The 23,473-nt window shown below is 39.7% G+C and overlaps 1 protein-coding gene across 1 annotated transcript; it reads right to left on the reverse strand.

Annotated features, from left to right (window-relative positions):
* Positions 1-1,169: 1,169 nt before the first annotated feature.
* Positions 1,170-22,142, reverse strand: LURAP1L (leucine rich adaptor protein 1 like). Its single transcript, XM_032214264.1, has 2 exons — positions 21,528-22,142; positions 1,170-1,824 (listed from the first exon to the last, which is right to left on the reverse strand). The coding sequence occupies exons 1-2, from the start codon at positions 21,807-21,809 to the stop codon at positions 1,447-1,449; spliced, it is 660 nt and encodes a 219-aa protein (XP_032070155.1). The 5' UTR covers positions 21,810-22,142; the 3' UTR covers positions 1,170-1,446.
* Positions 22,143-23,473: the final 1,331 nt, after the last annotated feature.

Below are 23,473 nucleotides of genomic sequence, written 5' to 3' on the forward strand. Positions count from 1 at the left end.
ATGGCAGCGTCACATGACGTATTGGGACTAACTCCTTCAATAACCAGGCATGGGTGTAGCCAGTGCATGAAGCATCTGGCCTGCAGGCCAGGTGTTTGACAGCCCTACTCTAGATCTTCCACCTTCTCCTCTAGCAATCTAACAATCTGATCAAGTCTGTCCATGGATAAGCTGAACCTATTTTTTTAGGTTGATTTTGGCACCCAAAATTCTTGGTTGTAGATGGGAACATACGATATTCAGAATCTATCTACCCTGTTTTCCCCAAAATAAGCCCTCCCCAAAAATATTGCAACACAACAGCAACAACCATGAGGTTACCACACTCGCCACCTCCTGCACCTCAAAAATAATAAGACTTCCCTGAAAATAAGGCGAAGCACTTATTTCGAGGGTCAAAAGAAAATAAGACCCTGTCTTATTTTCAGGAAAACATGGTATCTTGTTCCTAAATTAAAACTCAACTTTTCTACTCAATTGACTCTACTGATTAACCGTGACCAGGACAAATCCAAATCTCACCCTTGCAATTTAAAACTCAATAAGTGATGTACTATCGAAGTGACCTTAAATCAGAATTCCTTCACCACAGAAGGCTAACAAAGAGGAAACTTGTACTTTCTTGGCAGAGAGTTCCAAGGATTCCTGGTTTATAGGTCATAGACAACCCTTTAATTAAGTGTATGTGTTTGTGTGTGTGTGTGCATGTGTACACACATGCAGATATATGTATAAAGAGTGGAACATTTTCAACAATGTCTCCCCAATTTTTACTAGTCCAGCATCAGTACTTACAGGCCCATAGAAGTTTTCAAACATCAGACTTTCCTAATATTATCAATGAAATATTTTCCTTGAAAACTCCCAGCTGAGCTATGAAAAGTTTTAGATTTTTTATTTTTAATTATAACCATTCGTCTCTCTCCCAAATCTATTTTCTTTTTGTATCTTACAAGCTTATAAGAAGGAAAGTTGCATTATTAATCTCCATAAGACACTTTGTAAGCTTCGTTTGGTTGAATGCCCCAAATGAAAGGGGTTTAAATAATAATCACACCTGAAATTATCATCCGCCAACACTGTATCCAATCTTCAGATAATGGAAGTGTTTTATTGTCTGCAAGATGCAGAATTAAGTAAAAGTTCATTCATGGACTTAGGATTGCAGATAAATTTCCTTTATCTTTATTTTTTATATAAAAAAAGAAGTCAAATGGGATATTATAAAAAAAGGAGAAAGAAATCACAATAAATTAGAATAACAAAAAGAGGACAACCATCCAGGAAGAAAGGAGAATAAAACCTAGGAGCAGCAACCAAGAGAGGGGAGCAAATTTAAAGTACATTGTATTTGCTAAAGGTGCTTTAAAAATGCTTACATCAAATAGCAGCATAGAGGAATCATAAATACAAGTGCATGCGTGTCTCTCGTAGATCTTGGTTTTATTAACCAAAACAGTAGTACTCGTTGGATTCCATCTTGGGATGTTTATGTAGGGGCTGTGAGTCATCTATGAGAGAAGAGTCACTGAACTGGTCCACATCTGAAGGAGTATGCTGGCCAGGGATATCATCTACCAAAGTGTCCAGGTAACTTCCCACTGATATACCATCCAGTCCATCACTACAGTCTTGCAAGCTGTTGTAACTTCCTCTCAAGGAGGTATCCTGGCTGCCCAACAAACTACAGAGGCTGCCACTCAAGCTGCTGCCTCTGCTGGTGATAGTCCCTTTTTCCTCAATGATCCACTTGATGGATTCAATGCTTTCATTGATGATCAGGAGCTGTCGCATTAGCTTGACATCGGTGGCTCTGAGATCAACCTGTAACCACAAAGACAAGTGGCCAATTAGACTATGATCAGCACAGAAAAGGATCATAAGGCGGTCCCCATGGGTCTGTACTACTGGTAGGCATACAATGTTAAATATAAGATGAAACATGCCGAATTGCACAGATTAGTCTGTTTTTGAGAAGATTATCAGTTGAATTCTCATTAGCATAAGCAAAATGAGGCCAATCTTTCATGCACATTTCATGAGCCTTTGGTTTGTCTATAGAAGAAGCTAAGTACACAAGGATATCTGCTTGAAAGTATATACTAACAGTTAAAAAAATGCCCATTAAATGCTGGACTGTGCATAGAAATGCACTCTATAAATCTTCATTACAGCTGAATGGGTTGGCAAGGACTAGCTTTGGCTTCCCTCTCTGTTATTTATTAAGCTACTATGTTGTACAATGTAAAACCTGTGCATGCTTATTTTCGAAGAAGGTCCCGCTAAACCAGTGGTTCCCAACCTTTTTTTGGCCATGCCCCATCTAAGCATCTCTGCCCCCCTCCCCCCGAACATATAATTCTTACTTTGCTCAAAAAGTGAACTCTACCTACACAGAGAAAGCCTAAAAGACCATTAACTTGGTTTAAACAAGATTCAAATTGCTCCCATTGAAAATCAAATTGCCCCCCTGTGGGGCATTGGGAACCACTGCGCTAGACTCAGTGGGCTTACTTTAACATAGGCATAGTTAAATGTTTTTGCATTACATGTTTTTGTTTTGCAGGACTGCCATACAGTGGCAGATTTTTGCAGAGATTATAAAAATAAAATCCAGTAAAATAGTCATTTTGCTTAGGGAAGTAAACGTATTGTTAGTGAGGCAAACAATTATGGTTAGATAATATGACCTTGCTAGTCCTATCACATTACTTTTATTTCCTGTCTGTTTTGGTTTGGCATCTCCTGGACTGATAACAGAACTCAAGAAAAGAAAGCAGCAGACTAATTCTCAAACATAATAATAAAAGTTTTGCATATGGGTAAAAAGCACAGCTGGTAATAACCTAGCTGCTGAATCCTTATTAGGCATTTTTTCTTAAGTATTTTAAGATGATGATATGCATCCATCGGTAAAGTTTATATGGAGACAGACATGCAATCTGTTTCTCTCTCATATAGTATGTATATTAAACTTCCCTGCAGTAATAACAGGTGGAAAAATCAATTGTTGATATTTTAGCCGAGCCGCATCAAGCTTTTCCATTCAGTTCTCCCTTTTGGGGAATAAAACATAACCATTACATACACTTTATTATTTCATACTTTAATTGAGCAGCACACCTAGTATGTATCTCTGTGTGATTTAAAGTCCAATGAATATGAATTTTGGAGGAAATAATAGATTGCCCAAGAAATAGATTGCTCTTTCTTCTCAAACAATTAATTTTAGTTACTTTTTCAAAAATTAGCTGATAATCTGTGTCTTTTAGCATACTAAATATGAATATGTATCTACCTATTTTTACTGATTAAAATAAAAGAGAGTTCTAATTAAAATAACAGGCATTGAAAAACAGTAGATTTCAAGTGACAATATAGATAGATAAAGCACTGGCATGCAGGTATTGGTCCATATATCTATGTGTATTTATATAAAATTAACGGTTATCCTCTTTGTTACCCAGCTAACCCAGAGTAGTCAAATTGGATCCAACAATCTCCATAGATTTGCTGATATTTATAGTGGGCATTTTTCTGCAGGGAGGGTGAAATAGGAAAAATGAATAGGGTGTATTGTGTAGTATAGCCTTTTATCCACCACTCTTAAGCGCCCCCCCCCCCTTTTGATATATGAATATAACATCTGCATTATTAGCTCGCAATAAACTGAAGGGAAAAAATCCAGACTCTGAGGAAGTGAGTTCTTTATCTTGTTTTTGGCACATTTCCTTTTTTGCATATAATTCTTTCCATGGTTGTTCTCCCCCACCCATCCATAAATTCAACTCTGTTCAAATATACTCTTTTACACATTGCCCTCTTTTTCAAAGGATTCCTTTGGTGGTGGTTTCCTGACCACTGACCAAAGAATTGGTGCATTCTTCTTCTACAGTTCTCACATCTGTTCCACTCTTCTCCATTCATTCTGCATTTTAAGAACCCTCTGTAACTATTTCCTCCCCCATTTTTTGCACCCCATCTTCAACCTTTCAAATCAACCATCTTCCTTTCTTTCTTTTTCATGATGCAACTTTTTCATCCTTTCCTAGAAGACCTTGCCTCTTTGATAATTCAACCTTTAGGCTGAATCATAACCATGTGTCCTAAGAGGAGGATCCACTAAATGCACAGTGGCTCAGTGGCTAAGAAGGTTGGCAGTTCAGCGGTTCAAATCCCTAGCGCCCATAACGGAGTGAGCTACTGTTACTTGTCCCAGCTTTTGCCAACCTAACAGTTCGAACGCATGCAAAAATGCAAGTAGAAAAATAGGGACCACCTTGATGGAAAGGTAACAATGTTCCGTGCACCTTCACCATTTAGTCATGCCGGCCACATGACCACGGAGATGACTTCGGATAGCGCTGGCTCTTCGGCTTTGAAATGGACATAAGCCTCTAGAGCCGGAAATAACTAGCATGTATGTGCGGGGAAATCTTTACCTTTACCTAACAGCTTTCCACAATTTATATCCAAGCAAATATCAAGGAATACAGTCTGGTACAGATCTATAAGAAACTTGTAATTATATTTAGGAGTTGAGACACCTATATTTTTCCCTCTTCATTCTTCCAGTCCAAAAAGTCATTATTTAATCTATTCTGTAAGTAAAGGGACACTGCCTTTTATAAGGCTACTCTATTTTTTAAAAAACCAACCAACAAAACTCCTTCATGATATCACACTCAAATTGGATAAAGACTAGCAACAGTTATGGTCACATCCTGTTCTCATTTAGCAGTTAGTATTTGAATAAACGTTATTTGAAACATTCTCTTAGTATTTCTGCTTTTAATTTGCTTTGGTTTTTCCTGTAGAGTATGATAATGCATGCACCACATCAAATAATGAAATAGTTTCAGCTGTGTTGTAACAGCAGCTATTCTAAACTGTCTTTATTGCAAAAATGCAATGTTATTATAATTAAAGACTTAGGTTCAGTATCTATACTCATCCTTCTTAAAAAGTGAAGAGCAAATTGTGAAATTATTATCATCAAACCCAAAGGGCTGTCATTAAAACATTAGAAAACTGCACTTGGTATATAAAGTAACAGGTAAATATCACAATGACTTGTCCAAACATCAATTAATTAATTAGGAAGTATGACCATATAAATATCCATATTGAAAACTTGTATCAACATTTTACAATTCCCACTGACTTTGCAAGGTGGTAAAAAGTATACAGAACCTAATCCTAATCTGTGGCTGTTCAAATGTTGGTAAACTACAACTCTCAGCACCTCATTTTTAGCTATGGCAGCTGATGGTTGTGGTTAAATTCATCAGTATATTTAACAGTGATCTACATTTTTTTATAATGTTGCATACTTTTAATTTCCTTCAATAAGTTGTAGGTTGGAACCAATATTGTGAAAAGTATCAATACTCCATTCCCTGAACATCTTATTCAGGTTTTCAGTTATTTAAATTTTCATTATGTTTTAGTCTTACATTTTAAGTCAGCTTCTGAATGTTCAGACTAGAAATATTTTTCAGTAAATAAAATAGAGACTAAATTACTTACTAAACTGTTCACATTAGGGCAACTGTAGTTGTTATTTTATTTTTGTTTTTGTATATGGTTATCCCTACACTGCAAACTAGCAAAATCACTTGGAAATATATGGTCTTATGTTACATGTAAATGTAAAAACTGTTAAAAGATAAATATACCCATATTTCCAATGCAATTGTCCAATTCTTTCTAGCATACACACAGAAATTGTGGCATTACAACTAAGCTACTGAAAACAACTAAGTCAATGCAGAAGTTTTTCTTCCTTTCTGCATATGGCTTGAGAATCATGTTTGCTGTCTTTCTTATAAGAAAAAGCAGGATATTGCTGACTATGAATATTTTTTTCCTGTCTTCCAAAACTAATGTAAGAATCTGCAAACCACACCGAAGGATTCCACATAGAAAACCACAAAGAGGTATTTGAGAGGCTGCCACCAAGAGGAAGGGGTCAATTTATTTTCCAAAGCACCAGAGGGCAGGATAAGACACAATGGATGGAAACTAATCAAGGAGAAAAGCAACCTGAAATTAAGCAGAAACTTCCTAACAGTGAGAATAGTTAATCAGTGGAACAGCTTTCCTTCAGAAGTTGTGGGTGCTTTATCGCTGGAGGTTTTTAAGAAGATACTGGAGGGTCACATGTCTGAAATGGTATAGGATCTCTTGTCTCGTTACTTGTCTCATTACCCATTACTCTTGAGCGCCATAAAGAAGCAACATGGTAGAGCTTCCTGGGCTTCTTGCAGGGGTGAAATCAACTTACCTTTGCTACCTCCGCGCTTGCGCAGGACCTTCCATGCATGCACTGAGCATCAAAAACGGGACAAGATGAAATCTGGGCAGGTGGGCAGAGCCTCCTGCCGTCACTGCTACTGGTTCACCCGAACCAGATAGAATGGGCTGAATTGCACCACTGGCTTTTGTGTTGTATGAGGTAAGTCTTTTGTTCCACTGGTGAAGCAGAAGAGGGAATACAATATGGATTTAAATCTTTGAGTAACCTAAACTTTTGTGTTATGAGAAATGCCATGATATGGTGATTAACCTCAGAATGGGAAAAGCAAAGTTGAAATCCTCATTCTCTTAAACTCTTGGAGAATAGAAATAGATGAATGAATAAATGGATGGATACAGCACAAGATGATTCTATCTCAGTAGGACTTCCGAAATCTAACCTATTTGTGTTTCACCAGGTGCAGAAATGCCCATTTAGGCATAACTCATAATACTTGATACTTCAAACTGTAAAAAAAAAGCTTGTTTCAGACATAATTCATTTCCCAGTGGTGATTCTTTATATTAAAACTACTGAGAAAACAGATGGTTTCTTTTAATACAGACATAGCTGCAATATTTAACACTATCTTATATTCTTTATTCTTTCTTGATTATTATTTTATATTGTCTTTTATGTGTATGCTCTGTAAAAGGTAATAAAAATATTTGAGACAGGAAATTGTAATGCTAATATTATAACCAGGTTGAAAACATATTAATAAATTCCTAAAGTTTATGCGGATTATTTTCTTTTAAAAAAAACCACAGCATTTTTTTGCCAACCCATAAATTATTGGTCAGCACCAAATGTATTTCAATGGAAACAAAAGCCCAATTATAGATTCCTATAATTTAGTTACATTATTATTTATAAAATCAAAGCCCATTTTCAAGGCATATCCACAATTAGATTGTGTAAATTATAAGATGAACCAAACAAGTTAAATCCCTTTGCAATCTCATTCACACAGTGAATACACTAAACATAAAATTTGTTTTAATTTTGAAATTTAAATTCACAGATTTTTAATTGATTAACAGTGTTTTTCAACCTTTTTTGTGCAAAGGCACACTTTTTTCATGAAAAAAATCACGAGGCACACCACCATTAGAAAATGTTAAAAAAATTTAACTCTGTGCCTATATTGACTATATATAAAGTGTTTTTCCCACGGCACACCTTACACTATGTCACGGCACACTAGTGTGCCGCAGCACAGTGGCTGAAAAACACTGGATTAAACATTGATTATTCTCATTTGTTTGATTATTTTAAGGTTCACTATGTAAATATATTTATATAACTGAAGAACAGAGTTTCCATTTTTATATTTGGTTTTATTATACAGGCAAGATATATAATCTTTAAGAACTTACAAAACCTTAGCATCTGCAGAATAACTAAGGCAAAATGGAACATTTGTACCACACAGCAGTAAATGAATTTTCAGATACAAATTTCATGAGCCAAGAAAAGCAGTTAGCTGATTCATCAATAATGCAACAGCACACTCTTGAAAAACACTTAAGAGATAAATTGCAATTTAATTTCCGCTGGACCTTACTAGCACTTCGTTCTTGATACCACAGAACACTAAAGACTTGAACATGATAAGATTACGCGCGCGCGCGCACACATACACACTCCAGCACATTCCTTAGTATGATAAATATGTGCATAGCCTCAAATTCCTTGAACGTCCCTCTCAATAGATTCATTAATCCATCATATATTGGTTTGCAATTCAATCTTTGTTCTCTTTATATGAATGAATCGCTTCAACTGTTCCTTTTTGTTCGTTCATTCCATATTTATTCCACTTCCAACCATGTATTCCTTATAACTTCTGTTTTTATCCTATATATTTTGTAAGAATCTATTTCCACTTCTTTGTTTTTCCTTAGACATCCAATGTCTATGTAACAAAAAGGACTTCACATTTTCTTCATCTCTTTTAATTGCTTGTTCTCTTTGCAACTGTCCTTTTCTTTGTTTATAGATTTCTCACATTCTCATTTCTTTGCATCAATCATTCTCTTATGCATTTTATTCACTTTTCATTTCATTATTCTATAAGCATCATTATTTCTATTTCCCATCACTGGAACTTCATTCACTTCAGTGGCACTGTGGTAATTCTTTTTATTTTGATCCAAGGGACATCCATATATACTTGTTTTATGTTCACTTTCTATTCATTCTTATAAATCTTTATAAATTATAAATCCTTCTATTCTGGACAAAAACTCAAAATAAAAATAGTTGATATTTAAAGTTGCCTTAAACACAGATTAAGGTAAAAGTAAAGGTTCCCCCGCACATGTGTGCTAATAGTTTCTGGCTCTAGGAGCGGTGCTCATCCCTGTTTCTAAGCTGAAGAGCCAGCACTGTCCGAAGATGTCTCTGTGGTCATGTGACTAACATGACTAAACACCGAAGGCATACGGAGTGCTGTTACCTTCCTACCAAAGGTGGCCCCTATTTTTCTACTTGCATTTTTTATGTGCTTTCGAACTGCTAGGTTGGCAGAAGCTGGGACAAATCACAGGAGCTCACTCTTTTTTCATGGTGCTAGGGATTCGGACTGCTGAACTGTTGACTTTCTGATTGACAAGCTCAGTGTCTTAGCCACTGAACCCTAAAATAGATTATGGTACAAATGCAAAGGTGTTAGGTGCTGACCATACATCCATGATTGTCTCAAAACTACAAAACAGAAGGAAAACTATCAATTTAAACACATAAGATTATCTAGATTTACAGCAAACCATATAATGTAAACCTGTATTCCAATATGTTACTGGACACCTTATTGCAAAACTGTCTGGGGCTTCTCAACCTTAGTGCTTTTAAGAGATGTGGACTTCAACTCCCAGAATTTTCCAGTCAGCACAAAGTCCATATCTCTTAAAAGAGCCAAGGTTGAGAAACACTGGTTTGGATCATTCTTTTGGCTAATGGCAGGATTATCCACTTGACCTCTTTGCTCATATGAACTGGTCTTGCTATCCTCTTCCATCTCTTCCTTTGGTCATTCTGCTTGATTTCTCTTATTTCTCCCACATTTCAGAAGACCATTCTACCATGACATGTTCACTTTTTGGCGTGGATTACAACAGCAAAAGAATGCCACCATCTCGTGTCTCTGTATACAGAAAGAAAAGCAGTGCTGATGTAGATATTTTCCCATTCTGTCTCACACACTTTTTTCAGAGGCTTCTCCTGCATCTTTCTACAAAGCCAGAAATATCGTCAGCAACAAAACAGCTTTTATGATCTAGCAACCTCTTTGATTTAGGACTCATATATAAGATTAAGATTGTGAACTTCAGCATGACTTATTAAGATAAGTAAAGACATATCATTTGTAGAGGGTTACTCTCCGAAATCACCAAGTCTTGAATTCAATTTGGTGATATGACAAATTTACTTCTGTAAATTTGTAAAGTTACTTAAAAAATGTTGAACTTAAAAAATATTTTGAAAGTTGTTGGAAAGTTAATAGTTTGGCTGCTGAAGAATGAGCAAAAACCTGCAGTCAAATTATCAAAATAAATATCTTTTTAATAAATCTTCTAAAATTGTCCTAGATCTTTCTCTATGTACCGTTTTAATTGTACAAACTTGGATAATTGTTACTCAAATAACAATAAAATGTAGCTGATATCATTCTCTTATGTTTGGTCCTATATCTCTGGGGTTCCCAACCTCTGGTCCATGGATCAGCACTGGTCCATGGCATGCCAGGGTCACACAAACAAGTGAAGCCCCATCCATGGGATGCAGGCAGCACACAAAACCACAGCCCCTCTGGTCTGCGGAAAAACCTTTCTCTGCTAAACTGGTCCCTGCTGACCAAAAGGTTGGGGCCTGCTGTTATAGCTGAAAAGCATTTTACTTCTACACAGCTACATCTCTTCTTCACTTAATACAGCTCAATGTCTATGGAGATTCTCAGTCATCCAGGTCATGGTTGTCTCAAAGGTGCTTTTTCAAGAGGCAACTGGAAAACCAGAGAGTCTACCCATAAAAATAAGAGACTCTTTTCTGAGCATGTGGAAGCTTCTGAGCATCCTCATTTCTGTATATAAGTAAGTGGGATTTACCCAAGCAGATATACTGTTTCCCAACATCTGTATAAATTGTATATCCATCAGCATGGATGTCATATGTATTCCTGGTCTTGATATATTTTGTGATCTGATACTGAGAGCACTAAACTGTAACCTAAGTGCTATATTAACATTACATGTTTGCAAAGAATTAATTACAGCAACTGTATTCAAATCAGTCGTTCTACTGCAGAGGTAGAATGCCTTTGGATCTTCAAAAATAGTTGGTTAGCAATCCCTACAGCTTACCCTATATAAGTGATGGTTAACCTTTTCCAGACTGAGTGCCCAAAATGTGCACGCATGCACATGAATGTGTGTGTGTGCCCGAACCCCCAAAATGCAATATATGCACAGCCTCCTGCATGTGCCTCACCCCAACACCTTGCTCCACATGCATGCACATGCAGCCCCCTGCAAACCCCCGCACATGCATGGCAGAGACCCAAAGATCAGCTGGCTGGCAGAGGGCACACGCACATGGGAGCTGAACTGGAGCAACGGCTCGTGCGCCATCAGAAAGGATGCAGCGTCCCACCTCTGGCACGCATGCCATAGGTTCACCATCACAGTCCTATAGGATCTTTGCCTAGGAAACAATTGAATCAAAGTTGACTATGAGAAGGATGCTTCAGTTGTCTTCAGCTTCTGATTGACATATATCATGGCTATCTGCTTAGATGGCAAGCGATGCTGCTTATACATTTTGGGGTCCCAATTTTTTTTTCCAACAAAGGGGCACTTTTCTATCCTACCTATACCCATTTTGCCTCATTGAAATTCACAGGCAAAAAATGTTGTTTGGCAGAATATATGTTAGGGCTCTGGCTAAGGTACACATGGCAGGTTCACTCGGAAGGTATCACTGTCCTCTTCAGTAATGGTTTTCTCTTACCTTCACTACTGGTTTGGAACTGAGAGCATGCGTGCGCGCGTGGGGACGCTTCTGGGCATGCGCAGAGTGTCCATGATGATGGCTGGCTGGGTGGGCAGAGTCTCCCGCCACTGCTGCTACTGGTTTGGCTGAACCAGGGAGAACCGGCAGAATACCACCTCTGGTCCTCTTGCTGAAAATTCATGGCAGCCCATTCCAAATTAGTATAAAAATAACATGCTGAATATTATCCATCCAAGTTTAAATCCTTTTTCTTTAAACTCAATTATCAACCTGGCCAAATATGTAGTTGACAGATTTTAAAAAATGTTTTACTGTACTAAAGACCATGTTAAATAGTAACCACTTACATTAAGTGCAGTGGTGGGTTCCGGATCCCATTACAACCAGTATGGTTGAAATGGACCCGGTGTCTCCCACATGGATGCGGGTACGGCACATGTCTGCGTTGTACCTGCCAGTGATGCCTGAGCAAGCCTCCCCAACACTCCAGCTGCTCGGAGGAGCATTGTGCAGGCGCTGTACACGCCATGCCCGTGCGTGGAAGCGCTGAAGGCTTTAAAGGACAGGTAAGGAGCTCAGGCAGGCTGGCGGGCCCTCCGGAGCACCATACCATAATGGTACCCAGTGCTTCGGGCAGGGTCCGGTACACCCGTACTGGGGCGTACCGCCTACAACCCACCACTGATTCAGTGTATCTAAATATTAGTTTTCCTGGTTGGTATTGAAAATGTGTAACTTGGCAACAACAAACATACAAGACTTCATCGCAGGAATTGGTAAAGTAAGCTGTTCATTGCATTGTTTGGGGCTTAACTTGCTGCCACATGAAGACCAAAACTACCCTTTTCCTTTCCTTGAATAAATAGCAATTAAAGCATGTAGAGGAAATGTTCCTATATCCAGCAAACACATAATTGCTGGCTATGTACTATTAAGTGCTCTTTCCTAAAGTGAGTTTTTTTAGATGTAAAAACCAGATAGTGGGGATTTTTAAGGGAAAGGGAGACGAGAACAAAAATGTACATATATTAGAGCAAATATTAAACAGTTATTATTCCCATCAAAGTATATCTATTAAGTATTTAAAGTGTATGTCATATAATGGGATAGCTAGTTGTACATGATTGGCATAAAATTGTGCGCATTAAAAATAAATACACATGATTTTATGCTGAGGTCAGAAAATTCATTTCCTTAGAAAAAGCGGAGCAATATGAGTATCGTAGGCTGAAGTGCTTCTATGATTCTGGATATAGTTTGGCAAGGAGTATATATAAAGAACATTAACTAAGTAATTAGATTGCTTTGGAAGCCTTCAATGTCAACAGGCAAATTAGAAGCTTGCTGCTTAAGATTTTTATCTACTCCTCCTGTGTATATTCCCCAGCCACAGAAGCATTGTTGGTTAATACTATCCCTGAGGTCTTTTTTGTAGTAGCATCCTGATTGTGAAACTCCTTCCCTTAGATGAAATTGGCTCTTTTATGTGTTTTAGAGTGCGTTGCTTTGTTAGATTTTTATTTTAACAGTGCCCCGAGATTGTTTATCTTATTCTATGTAGCATTAGGTTGTACAGTAGTGTATTACCAATGGGAAGAGAATACATGTAGCTCAGGGTTGAGTTATCGATGCTTTCTGAGTTTGGTTGTTTGATTTCATTATCCCACTAGGTAACATAGTGCACTGATGATGTTCCTTAGTTGGGTAGTGAAATGTCTGCAAGCAAACAAACAAGTTCAGAGAGCACCAAGGATTCCATTGTAACAATATCAGATTGTTTTAAAAACCTTCAATACCAAGAGGGAAATTAGAAGCTTACTTCTGAAGATATTTATCAGAGCGCTTGTGTATATTCACCAGCCACAAAAGCGTTGTTGGTTGAGACTATCCCTGAAATTAGTTTTTTATGTGTTCTACAGAGCAAAGATTGCTTTGCTTTGTTAGACTTTTATTACTGCTCCAAGATGGTTTATCTTATTCTATAACATTCCTTGAAATATATATCTTAGGTTGGGTTTTATGAATGATACTGCAGCAATGTTTATTGTTATACTAAGAATGCTTTGAATGGTTGAGTGGTATTTATATTGCATATTATTTTAAGGACCTATTAGGAAACAGTGCTTATAAGGAAGCCAATCAAAATTTCTATGAAACAGAGTTACAGAATCTGGCAGTTTTCCTAAATCTGGTATACTCCCAGTATTGCATTATATTACATTACATTGTATTATATTAATTCATTTCTGAAACTCCCCAAATTCTCAACAAACATGTTGTCCTGGATAAAAAAGAAGAGCACATGTCCTTCACTTTTCTTTCTTTAATTATACCCACCTTTCTTCTAGAAGTGATACTAGCCAGTATACCTGCCATCTATATCTTCTTTTACCTACTAACATCACAATCCTTACATAGGTTATATTTTGTTCCCTAATAGCTTTCTTGATTATTCACCATGCCCCAGGTAACTAGAGAAAGCAGACCCTGAGAAACCTCCCAAATAATTTAAGGTGGAAATAGTCATCTAAGTCTACTTTTCTACTCCTTCACTAATAGTATATCTGCTCCACTTTTCTTCCATCTCAGACCCACCTTTTTTTGCACACAACATGAAAACCTTAGGCAGCAGGAGAGAAAAGCAGAATCATAGAGTTGTAGGAAGCCATTCATATCATCATGTTCAGTACAAATATATCCAACATATACCTCATTCCATTTTTGCAGCACTACTCTTCCTTCAGCCAGGATAATAGAGAAGAGGAAACGATGCAGGGATAGTCCTGAATCAGTTAAACCGATCAATCTATTGATAAATTTTGAAGGACTACGGGGCCCTTAGGTTGTCTATCTTTATTTTATCTTGTCATGCTGGCTACATCTAATAATTTGAAATCAGGTGCTCTAGGGCACTGTGGGAAAATCAAAGTAATGTCTGGCTTCCCATTCTTTCTACCATAAACTTGCTACAATCTAGAGAACTTGGAAGATGAGTAGGATGAACTATTGCGAGAACACGAATGAGAGGAAATCCAAATTCATTTGAAGCTTTATACCCCAATTAACAAGGCCATACATTCAATTTCAAGGTTACTACAATTGTTGGCCAAGCAGGGATAAAAATAGCCAGAGAAATTATTGAAGCCTGGAAAACAGAACCTTTGTTAGTCAAGAAGAGTGCTGATTTGCCACCAAGTTATCAGGTATTTTAGAAGCCAAGGATGCAGTGGCACAAGGAAAAAACAACCAACAAGTTAATAGCCAGCCACCAACACCCTAATTAACAACTAAAAGCTACATACAACCAGGCACCATAATAAAATACAACACCTAGAATAACACAGTGCACATATTCTGGAGAGAGAATTTCTCTGATGATGGGCTCCAGCATGATCCCAAAAGCAAGGAAGAATAAACCTGATCCCTGTGACTGACTCAAGATTTGATCCGGTTGCACACAAGTCTAGGATGATTGTGTTCCAGCAACTATTTGAGAGTGTTTGAGTGCTCTTGACAATCCTTATATGTATCTTCTTAAGATAAAGACCTTCTTTTTTTTAAAGAAAGCTGAAAATGTCAAGGAGCAAAGTGAAATGACTTGAGAAGGCCAAGCCAATTGCTACGCTGTGATAGTAGCCACTTATCTTCTTTTAGTCTCTGATTCCTTTGTATAAGAGATGCTACGCTGAAAAGAACTGAAGGGGAAGTATCAAAGCAACCAGAAGATTATTATCTTCAAAAGAACTCAAATTTCTTTACAAGAGAACTATTAGCAGAAGTATTTGAATTAGTCAGCAAGTACTTATTCTATGAAGTAGGAATGGAAATATTCTTTTGGAGAGAATAATCCAGGCTATCAAAAAGTTGTAAGTCTATGTGGGCCAATGCAAAGATCTGTGAGAGAAGATATTCTCACAATGTACTTGTTGATTCTACTTGGAAGGCATGCTTCTCAAGACTTTGAAACAATCATGAGAACATCTTTGAATGTTTCACTAATAAAATGAGAAAATTAATTTTGAAGTAAAACTTGTTTTAATAATACTCCTTATATTTCCTTGCATTTAAGATATTGACTATAAATCTTAATTGGATATAACAGCTTACGTTCAATAGTTTATTTCATCAGTATCTAGCATGCAATCCTCAGTCAGGATTCAGATCTGCGTATGGGACAGAAACGGCACTGGTTGCACTTTAAGATGACTTCTGGCATGGGTGGGATCGGTGTACTTAATACAGCCATCCTTGCCCTACTTGACTTCTCAGAGGCTTTCAGTACCATCAATCATAGTATCCTTCTGGATTGACTCAGAGAATCGGGGGGTGAATGGCATGATGTTATTCACCTCCTTCCTTCACAATTGGCAAGAGAGATCCCACTTTCCACTCCCATATGGGGTGTTACAGGGTTAGGTGCTTTCTCCACTCCACTTAACAGCAACATGTGGCCCTAGGTGAGTTCATTTGTGAACCTCATACTTCATGCAGTGAGGTATCATCAGTATGCTGATGATAAGAATATATATTCACCCATGCCAATTTAAGTGATATCATGAATATCTTGTCCTAGTGCAGGCGTGTCAAACTGGTGGGCTGCGGGCCAGATGAACCATGCCAGGCCATGACCACCCCAGCTCCACGAATAGAAAAAACATCATGAAACATCATGTGACGGCAACGTGACACAGTGAGTTTGACACTTGTGTCCTAGTGTCTGGAGGTTGTGAAAGTCTAGATGGGGAACAACAGGCTTCAGCTGAATCCTGGTAAGTGAGTGGCTTTGGGTTGTGGGTCTACTGATTCCAGGGCTTTGCCATCTTTGGTGCTGTATGCAGGGGTGGGTTCCGGCAGGCACTACTGCCAGTTCGCTTGTGTGCACGGGGGCATGCTTGATGCACAAGCAGCACAATTCAAATTCTTCTGCACATGGGTAGAACTGAAAAAAAGATGGCAGGGTCACAGGCACTGCCTGGAGAACTGGTTCAGGGACATGGCAAGCCTGGGTTGCTGCCAGTTCCAGCGACCCAGGCCACCAAACCACAACCAGTTCGGCCGAACCAGTCTGAATCAGTAGGAACTCACCATGGCCTGTATGGGATTGTGTTATCTCAGACAGATTCAACCCATCCCAGAGGGTCTTCCTAGACTCATGTCTCCTTTTCAAGGAGCAGGTAGTAGCCCTGGCTAAGACAGTCTTTGCACAGCTTTATCTGGTGCAGCGGTTGTGCTCTGTCCTGCATCATACCCTGGTCACCTCCATATTGAATTATTACAATGAGCTCGACATGGGGCTGCCCTTGAAGAGTATCCAGACACTTTAGCCAGTACAGAATGCCACATCGCAGATGTTCTCTATACAGAATTCACTTCCATTCCACAAACTGCATTAGCTGCAGGTTTTCTTTCAAGTCCAATTCAAGGTGTGGGTTTTAATTTTTAAAGCCCTTCATGGCATGAGACTAGGTTATCTGAGGGACTACTTCTCCTCAATTACATCAGCCTACCCCACTAGATTTGATAAAATAAGCATTGTGTAAGTACCATTGCATAGGGACATTAATTTAATGGGTCCCATGAAATGCATTTTTTTCTACTTTTCTACTACCTCCTAATGGCATCTGCCTTATGGAACATTCTTCCCCTCAAAATTAGATTACCTCCATCCTTTTTGATAATCTGTAAAGCTCTGAAGTCTTGGCTGTTGTCAGGGCTGCAGCTCCCTGGCGATTTGATTTAAATGGCTCAGATGGCTCCATTGTTTAGGTGGACCTTTTAAATCTCCCTCTCTTGTGGTATCTTTCATTATTATCATAAATGTTAACATGGTTTTTCATATCGTGTCCTCTTTTTTTGGTTTTGTGTATGTTTTTTATGATTATTATTTGCCACTCAGAGTCTCCAGGATGGTAGGTTATAAAAATCTGATTTATAAATAAACAAAAGGAGACTCAATGTTTTTCAATATTTAGTTGCAGTGAGATCTGGGAATCTAGTTTCATAAAGAGAAGAGGATCGAAATGGTAGTAAGGCCTTTCATTGCCTTTTCACAAAAATTGTATTCTTCGTGAACTTTCATCCAAAGTTTTTCTGGTATGTTTTCCCAGCTGTTTCAGTTGATATCTGAGGCAATATCTGCCAACGTCTCTTCATTATTGGACAAGCTACTTGTATAACTAGAATACAGTGGCAACAAAAAGTGAATCCCAGAAAACCTCACAAAACACTTTCTAGTTGTTCTGGAAATCCTGGTGTTGAAAAAGCACCACAATGTGTGGTGAACAACCTCATGCGGTATTCCCTTCAGATAATCTGTAGGAGGATGCTTGTTAACAAAGGTGGGGCTGAAAAACATGGATGAGACAAACTTGTCTTTTTTTCAAATATTCCTTTTTTATGTCATTCATACCTTCTTTCTTTTTCTTACTCCCAATGTAGAAGTTTGGGAAAAAATTACTCCTACAATGTGAATGGGTGGCTTTTAAATAAACTCCAGGAATGCATGAAATTAATTTAAGGGCGGCCAACAATTGTTCATTTCTTGCAATAGAAGCATAGAAGCCAGCCGTGAACATTGTTACAAATATTCCAGAGGAGGGATTCAGCTGATTCTCTCTGGTTCAGGCGAACCGGTAGCAGTGGCTGCAGGAGACTCTGCCCACCCACCCCGATGTAGTGTGTGAGCACTGCGCATGTGCAAAAGGTGGTGCCCATGCGCAGATGTGGAATGTGTGCTTACATTTGTGAACCGGCAGGGAAGATAACTGAATCCCACCTCTGAAATATTCCCTATAATTATCTGCTCCATGCAGAGATTCTAATGTTCAAATATACATTGCTACCAAATATACACAATTTCTATTTCAAGTGTGACATAACACAAGACTCTATTGAAGAAGGAAGAAATGCACAATTGTTCTGGGCTCCATACATGGAAGAGGCCCTATTGAAAAGATATGTCAGCTATTGGATAGGTTAGCTGGATCTATATTTTGCAACAGAAAAAAATGTATGTAGCTCTGGTTGAACTTCAGGACATGAAGTCCTTGGTGCAATCTGAGCTTGGGTTGTTTGCTTGCAGATGTTTCATTACCCAGCTAGGTAACACCCTAAACACTAATGATATTACTTAGTCGGGTGATGAAACCTCTGCAAGCAAACAGCCAAGCTCAGAGAGCATAAAGCATTTGATTATGTTTCCCATTCAAGGAAGTTTAACTAATGGATTGAAATATACTTTCATAACTTACTTCAGCTATTTCACTTCCGTACAAACTCCCATTTATTGGATTTGTTAGACATAAAAGAAGAAAAATCAAACACTGAAACAGGACCCAATGAGGAGAAAGTTGGGGACAGAGATCTCAAATCAACATAATGGTCCTGGTTTCTCATAATCTTAAAAACCTAGCCCTCTCATCTAAAAATAGAGGGATTATTAAAGTTATTTAGTCAATCCTAGTCTTTTGCACAAGTTCTCACATTAAGTATATCTGACAAATATATGTCCACCGATCCAGGATCAGTGTGGGGAAAAAATAATAGTGTAAAGGGAAGCAGAGTCCTTTCTTAAGGTAAAGGTTCCCTCGCACATAGGTGCTAGTTGTTCCTGACTCTAGGGAACGGTTCTCATTTCCGTTTCAAAGCCGAAGAGCCAGTGCTGTCCAAAGACGTCTCCATGGTCATGTGGCCGGCATGATTAAACACTGAAAGCACACAGAATGCTGTTACCTTCCCACCAAAGTTGGTCCCTATTTTTCTACTTGCATTTTACATGCTTTCCAACTGCTAGGTTGCAGAAGCTGGGACAGTAATGGGAGCTCATTCCATTACGCAGCACTAGGGATTCAAACCGCCGAACTGATGAGCTTTCTGATCGACAAGCATCTTAGCCACTAAGCCACCATGTTCCTTTCTTAAGTATAAGATAGGAAAATGGAACAGCTCAAACTCTATTCAAGTCCGCATTATACAGTATAGCTACTGTAAATATGAACTGCTGTATATCTTCAAAAAGATATGTATCTGGGAACCATATGCATTGTGTAATGCTAGTTTCTGCTTCCCTGGCACTGCTACTTGACAACTATGATTGCCTCTCAGGATAAAGAACAGCAGCTGCTGAATGTGTCTTTAGAGTAGAACAGGTGCTTCAGATAGTCTTTAGGTGCTCTTTTTAGCAACACATGGACAAACAAATTGACCAACACAGTAATCCTGAATTATCTGAACAAGGAGCGATGGCCCGGGTAAACCACACGTATGGAACATCATTAATTTATCTTCTTTCGCATCTAAACTATAGATCATGATTTGGGTAAGTTTCAGCACACACACAATTTCATTTTTCATTCTTTGTAAAAAAAAAGAAAAGGCAAAGGAGATCAGAAGGGTGCCAAACTGGTGCTGTTTGGATGGATATGAGGGTCAGCAACTAATCTAAGAAAGGACTGGTCAGAGCAGGCCAAGGCTCTAAATTAATCTACCTTTTTGAAGCCAGTCTTTTCTTTTCTTTCAATAGTTTCAATCACTGCCGGTAATTTTTAGAGTTTGCTGAACTTCATAGTGGAGACTGAGCAGGAATCTCCCTCTAAAATTCTCACATTCTTATTATAAAAGAGGACTGCATAGCACCATTATTGGTTGTTTAGAATTTCATGGGGTGGGGGGAGTGGGACTGTACTTCTTGAACAGTTATGAATAAATATATAAGTTGCTTCAAAACGATACTATGTGAAATGAATTATTAGTGCAAGACAATTTTGCATGCTTGTTTGCTTTGTGGATAAAGTTAAAAGGAGAAGATGTGCTCCTAATGGGTATGCTAAGATTACATATTGCAATTCTATTTTTCCTAACTAAAGGACCATGGAATACTGAAGTCAATATATTAAAGTATGGTTCTACAGAGTTAAGCTTATGAGCAATGCAGTTAGTACAATGATCGATTGATAGAGATTGATTATAGTAAACTTCCTGGGTTTAAGAACACTGGGATGCACGTGGTTCCAGTGAGTCAGTTGTACATACTCTGCATGTGTCCAGTGGCATTTTTCCTTACAGTGACATAAAAATGTTCTAGGAACTAGCCATGGTCCTGAGAAGAAATTCGGGATTAAATCAGGGTACAAGTTAAAGCTTTGAAAGAATCCCAAGGAATGGAGTGGTGATGGAGTTGAATCCAGCATTAAGAAACAACTGAATTCTAAGCAAAGGTGAATCCAGGCCCTCAACTGGGAAATGTTTAACTTATCAAAATAATCCTTCTGTATTTGTAGACTCCTGACTGAACACTTCATTAGGAAGTATTCATTATTTCCAAGTTATTTAATTATTAAAAAGACACTTCTATTAATTACAGAGGGTTCAGCACATTAGTGGATACTAAGAAAGACAGACTTTGGAAGTTGGAAGTTTACTACAGGAACCTATAACATGCAAGAGAAACTGCACACACATGCACACCCACAGGTGGGTTGCAATCCACCTTCCAATCTTTTAGAGCCAGACTGGATACATGGCAGTAAGAAGAAAATGTGCTGTGGGGTCCATATAAAATAACATGTCCATCAACTACATTTTGACTTCTGTCCATCGTTTACCTGGATTATTTAGGGGACAGGTGATTTTTCCATCCCTTGTGAGGAAAAAGGGTACTAAGGAAACTCACCTAAAACATATCTTCGAGGAGTCCAGAAGGAAGGAGACATGCAACACGTTGCTGAAATGTCTCAATGAAATATCCTTGTTTTGAAAGCTGGATCTCAAGCAGACAGTTTCCCACCGAATACTTAATCCCAGGATCCAAAGGGCGCCAGCAAAAGTCTGCCTTCCCCTGCACTTGCACCACGCTCAGAAACACTCTTGTTTATATCACAGGCATTTGAAATCATCACACACAAACAAACAAACAAACACACACACACACACACACACAGAGAGAGAGAGAGAGAGAGAGAGAGACAGATAGGCAGACAGACCTAATCACCTCTGGGCCCATCTGGCGTCCTTGGCCTCCCTCCCAAGTTTATTCTCGCTCTCAATTTCTCTCGGAGAAGGGGGCACCCAGAAAACGCTTGCCAAACCGAGGAGCGGCGCTCCAAAGTGAGCAGTAGCGCACAATGGTCAGATCCGGCGCTGCTGCCTTGTTATTGGCGGCTGGCTGGCTGGCTGGCTGGCTGGCTGGCTGGCTGGGGGGGGAGGGGGGGATACTCACCATTTCTTGCCTGAGGAGGTGAAGTTTGGTCTCCAGTCTTTCCAGCGCGCTGGAGCCGCTGCCGCTGCCGGCTCCGCCACCGCCGAGCATGGCGGCTCGGGGGGCTCGAGCAGCGGAGAAGCCGGCGACGCCAGGCCCTCCGCCGGGCTGCTCCCGGTCTTTTTCCTTGTCGCGGGTAGCGGCGGTCTCGTCCCCGCGCAAGGAGCGCGCGAGGCTCTCGGGGACTTTGCGCCCCAGCTTCAGCTCGACGTCCCGCAGGTCGGGCAGGGCGCAATCTTCCATGGCTTTTGGGGCGAAGGCGGCTTTTCGGATTAAGGAACAGCAACCGCGGAGGGAAGAGGGGAAAGGGGGAGGGAGGGAGGGGGTTTGACGGGGAAGAGCTAAGCCTTCAGCCGCGCCGCCCGACACTCGGCGACCTTCCCATGTTCGTCCCGCTGGGGTTGTAATCCACCCCGGCCGCGACCGTCAGAGGTGGAGCGGGGGACGGGAGCGAGCGGCCAGCCAGCCAGCCAGGTGACACGCCGTAGGAGGCAGCCCGAGTGGTCGCCTTGGCCGCTTTCCGGCAGCAGCATTATTTGGCTTGCAAACCCCAGCCCCTGGGTTGCATCGGCGGCGGGCGGGGAGAGGGCGGTTACGGAAAGCGGGCACACTCACATGAACCTGCGGGGCGTTGTTATTCTTTCATTCGGACTATTCTGATCTCGCCTCGGAAGGCAGCCTTGGCCTCGCTTAGCAGCGGCGGAGAATAGCAATAGCAGCAGCATTTAAGACTTCTATACCGCTTCACAGTGCTTTGCAGCTCTCTCTAAGCGGCGTACAGAATCAGCCTCTTGCCCCCAACAATCTGGGTCCTCATTTTACCCACCTTGGAAGGCTGGAAGGCTGGAAGGCTAAGTCAACCTTGAACCTGGTGAGATTCCAACTGCGAAACTGCAGGCAATCAGCAGTCTTCAGTCAGCCGAAGTGGCCTGCAGAACTCCATTCTAATCACTGTGCCACCACAGAGAAGAGGGCAATTCCCCCCTCCTCTTTAGTACAGGTAGTCCTTACTTAAACCAGTTAATTTATGGACTGAAGTTAACAGGCACTGAAGAAAGTAACTTACAACCATTTTTCACACCTACAACCATTGCAGGACCTCATGGTCCTTAATGGTGTTATTAACAAGTGCAGTGATTCACTTAACAACTGTTGCAAATGGGGGAAAACTCGCTTAACCAATGTCTCGTTTAGCAACAGAAATTTTGTGCTCATTTGTGCTTGTAAATTGAGGATTACCTGTCGTCTTGTTTTAATACTAGTGTCAGTGTTTGGGTTAAAAGCAAGGGTGTCCAATCTTGGCAACTTTAAGACTTGCAGACTTCAAGTCTCAGAAATCCCCAGCCAGCCATTTCCCCATGTGGAATGGGGAATTCTGGGACTTGAAGTCCACAAGTCTTAAAGTTGCCGAGGTTAGACATCCCTGGATTAAAGTCTGTGTTTATGGTACACCTCTGTTAGGAATGCAATTTGTAGCAATTGTGCTATATTCAGCCTCCACTTTGAGGCAAATTTGGACAGATAGCTGGTTTAAGCTGCCCCCCAATTGGAAAATTTACACTCCTGCAGCAGAAGGGTCAGCCCTTCTACTCTATAGCCTGGAGAAGATGCCTGTTCCTCTATTTTAAGTTAACCTGCAGCTAAATTTTGCCAACTATACATTTGATCAAAAGACGTATCTTCAATGACAATAATTAATAAAGTACATTTCTTTTCCATTGCACTTCTAGGGAAAGGAGCAAAATTGTACACCTGCTCTGTACTTCAAGGAGGCAAAACTGGGGTTTGCAACAAAATGTGGTTGTGTAAAAGGCACCTGGCTAATGTTTTGATCTGCTGAACCAGCAGTGCCCTTCTTTAGGCTACTCCTGTGATGGCGAACCTATGGCATGTGTGCCACAGGTGGC

This window comes from Thamnophis elegans, chromosome 3, assembly GCF_009769535.1.
Source record: "Thamnophis elegans isolate rThaEle1 chromosome 3, rThaEle1.pri, whole genome shotgun sequence".
Classification (NCBI taxonomy): Eukaryota; Metazoa; Chordata; class Lepidosauria; order Squamata; family Colubridae; genus Thamnophis; species Thamnophis elegans.

Excerpts from the sequence above, each read along its gene's own strand:
- LURAP1L (XM_032214264.1), bottom strand. The coding sequence starts at position 21,809 with ATGGAAGATTGCGCCCTGCCCGACCTGCGGGACGTCGAGCTGAAGCTG. Across the intron at positions 1,825-21,527 it reads ACCTCCTCAGGCAAGAAATG|GTTGATCTCAGAGCCACCGA; the intron begins GTGAGTATCCCC and ends TTGTGGTTACAG.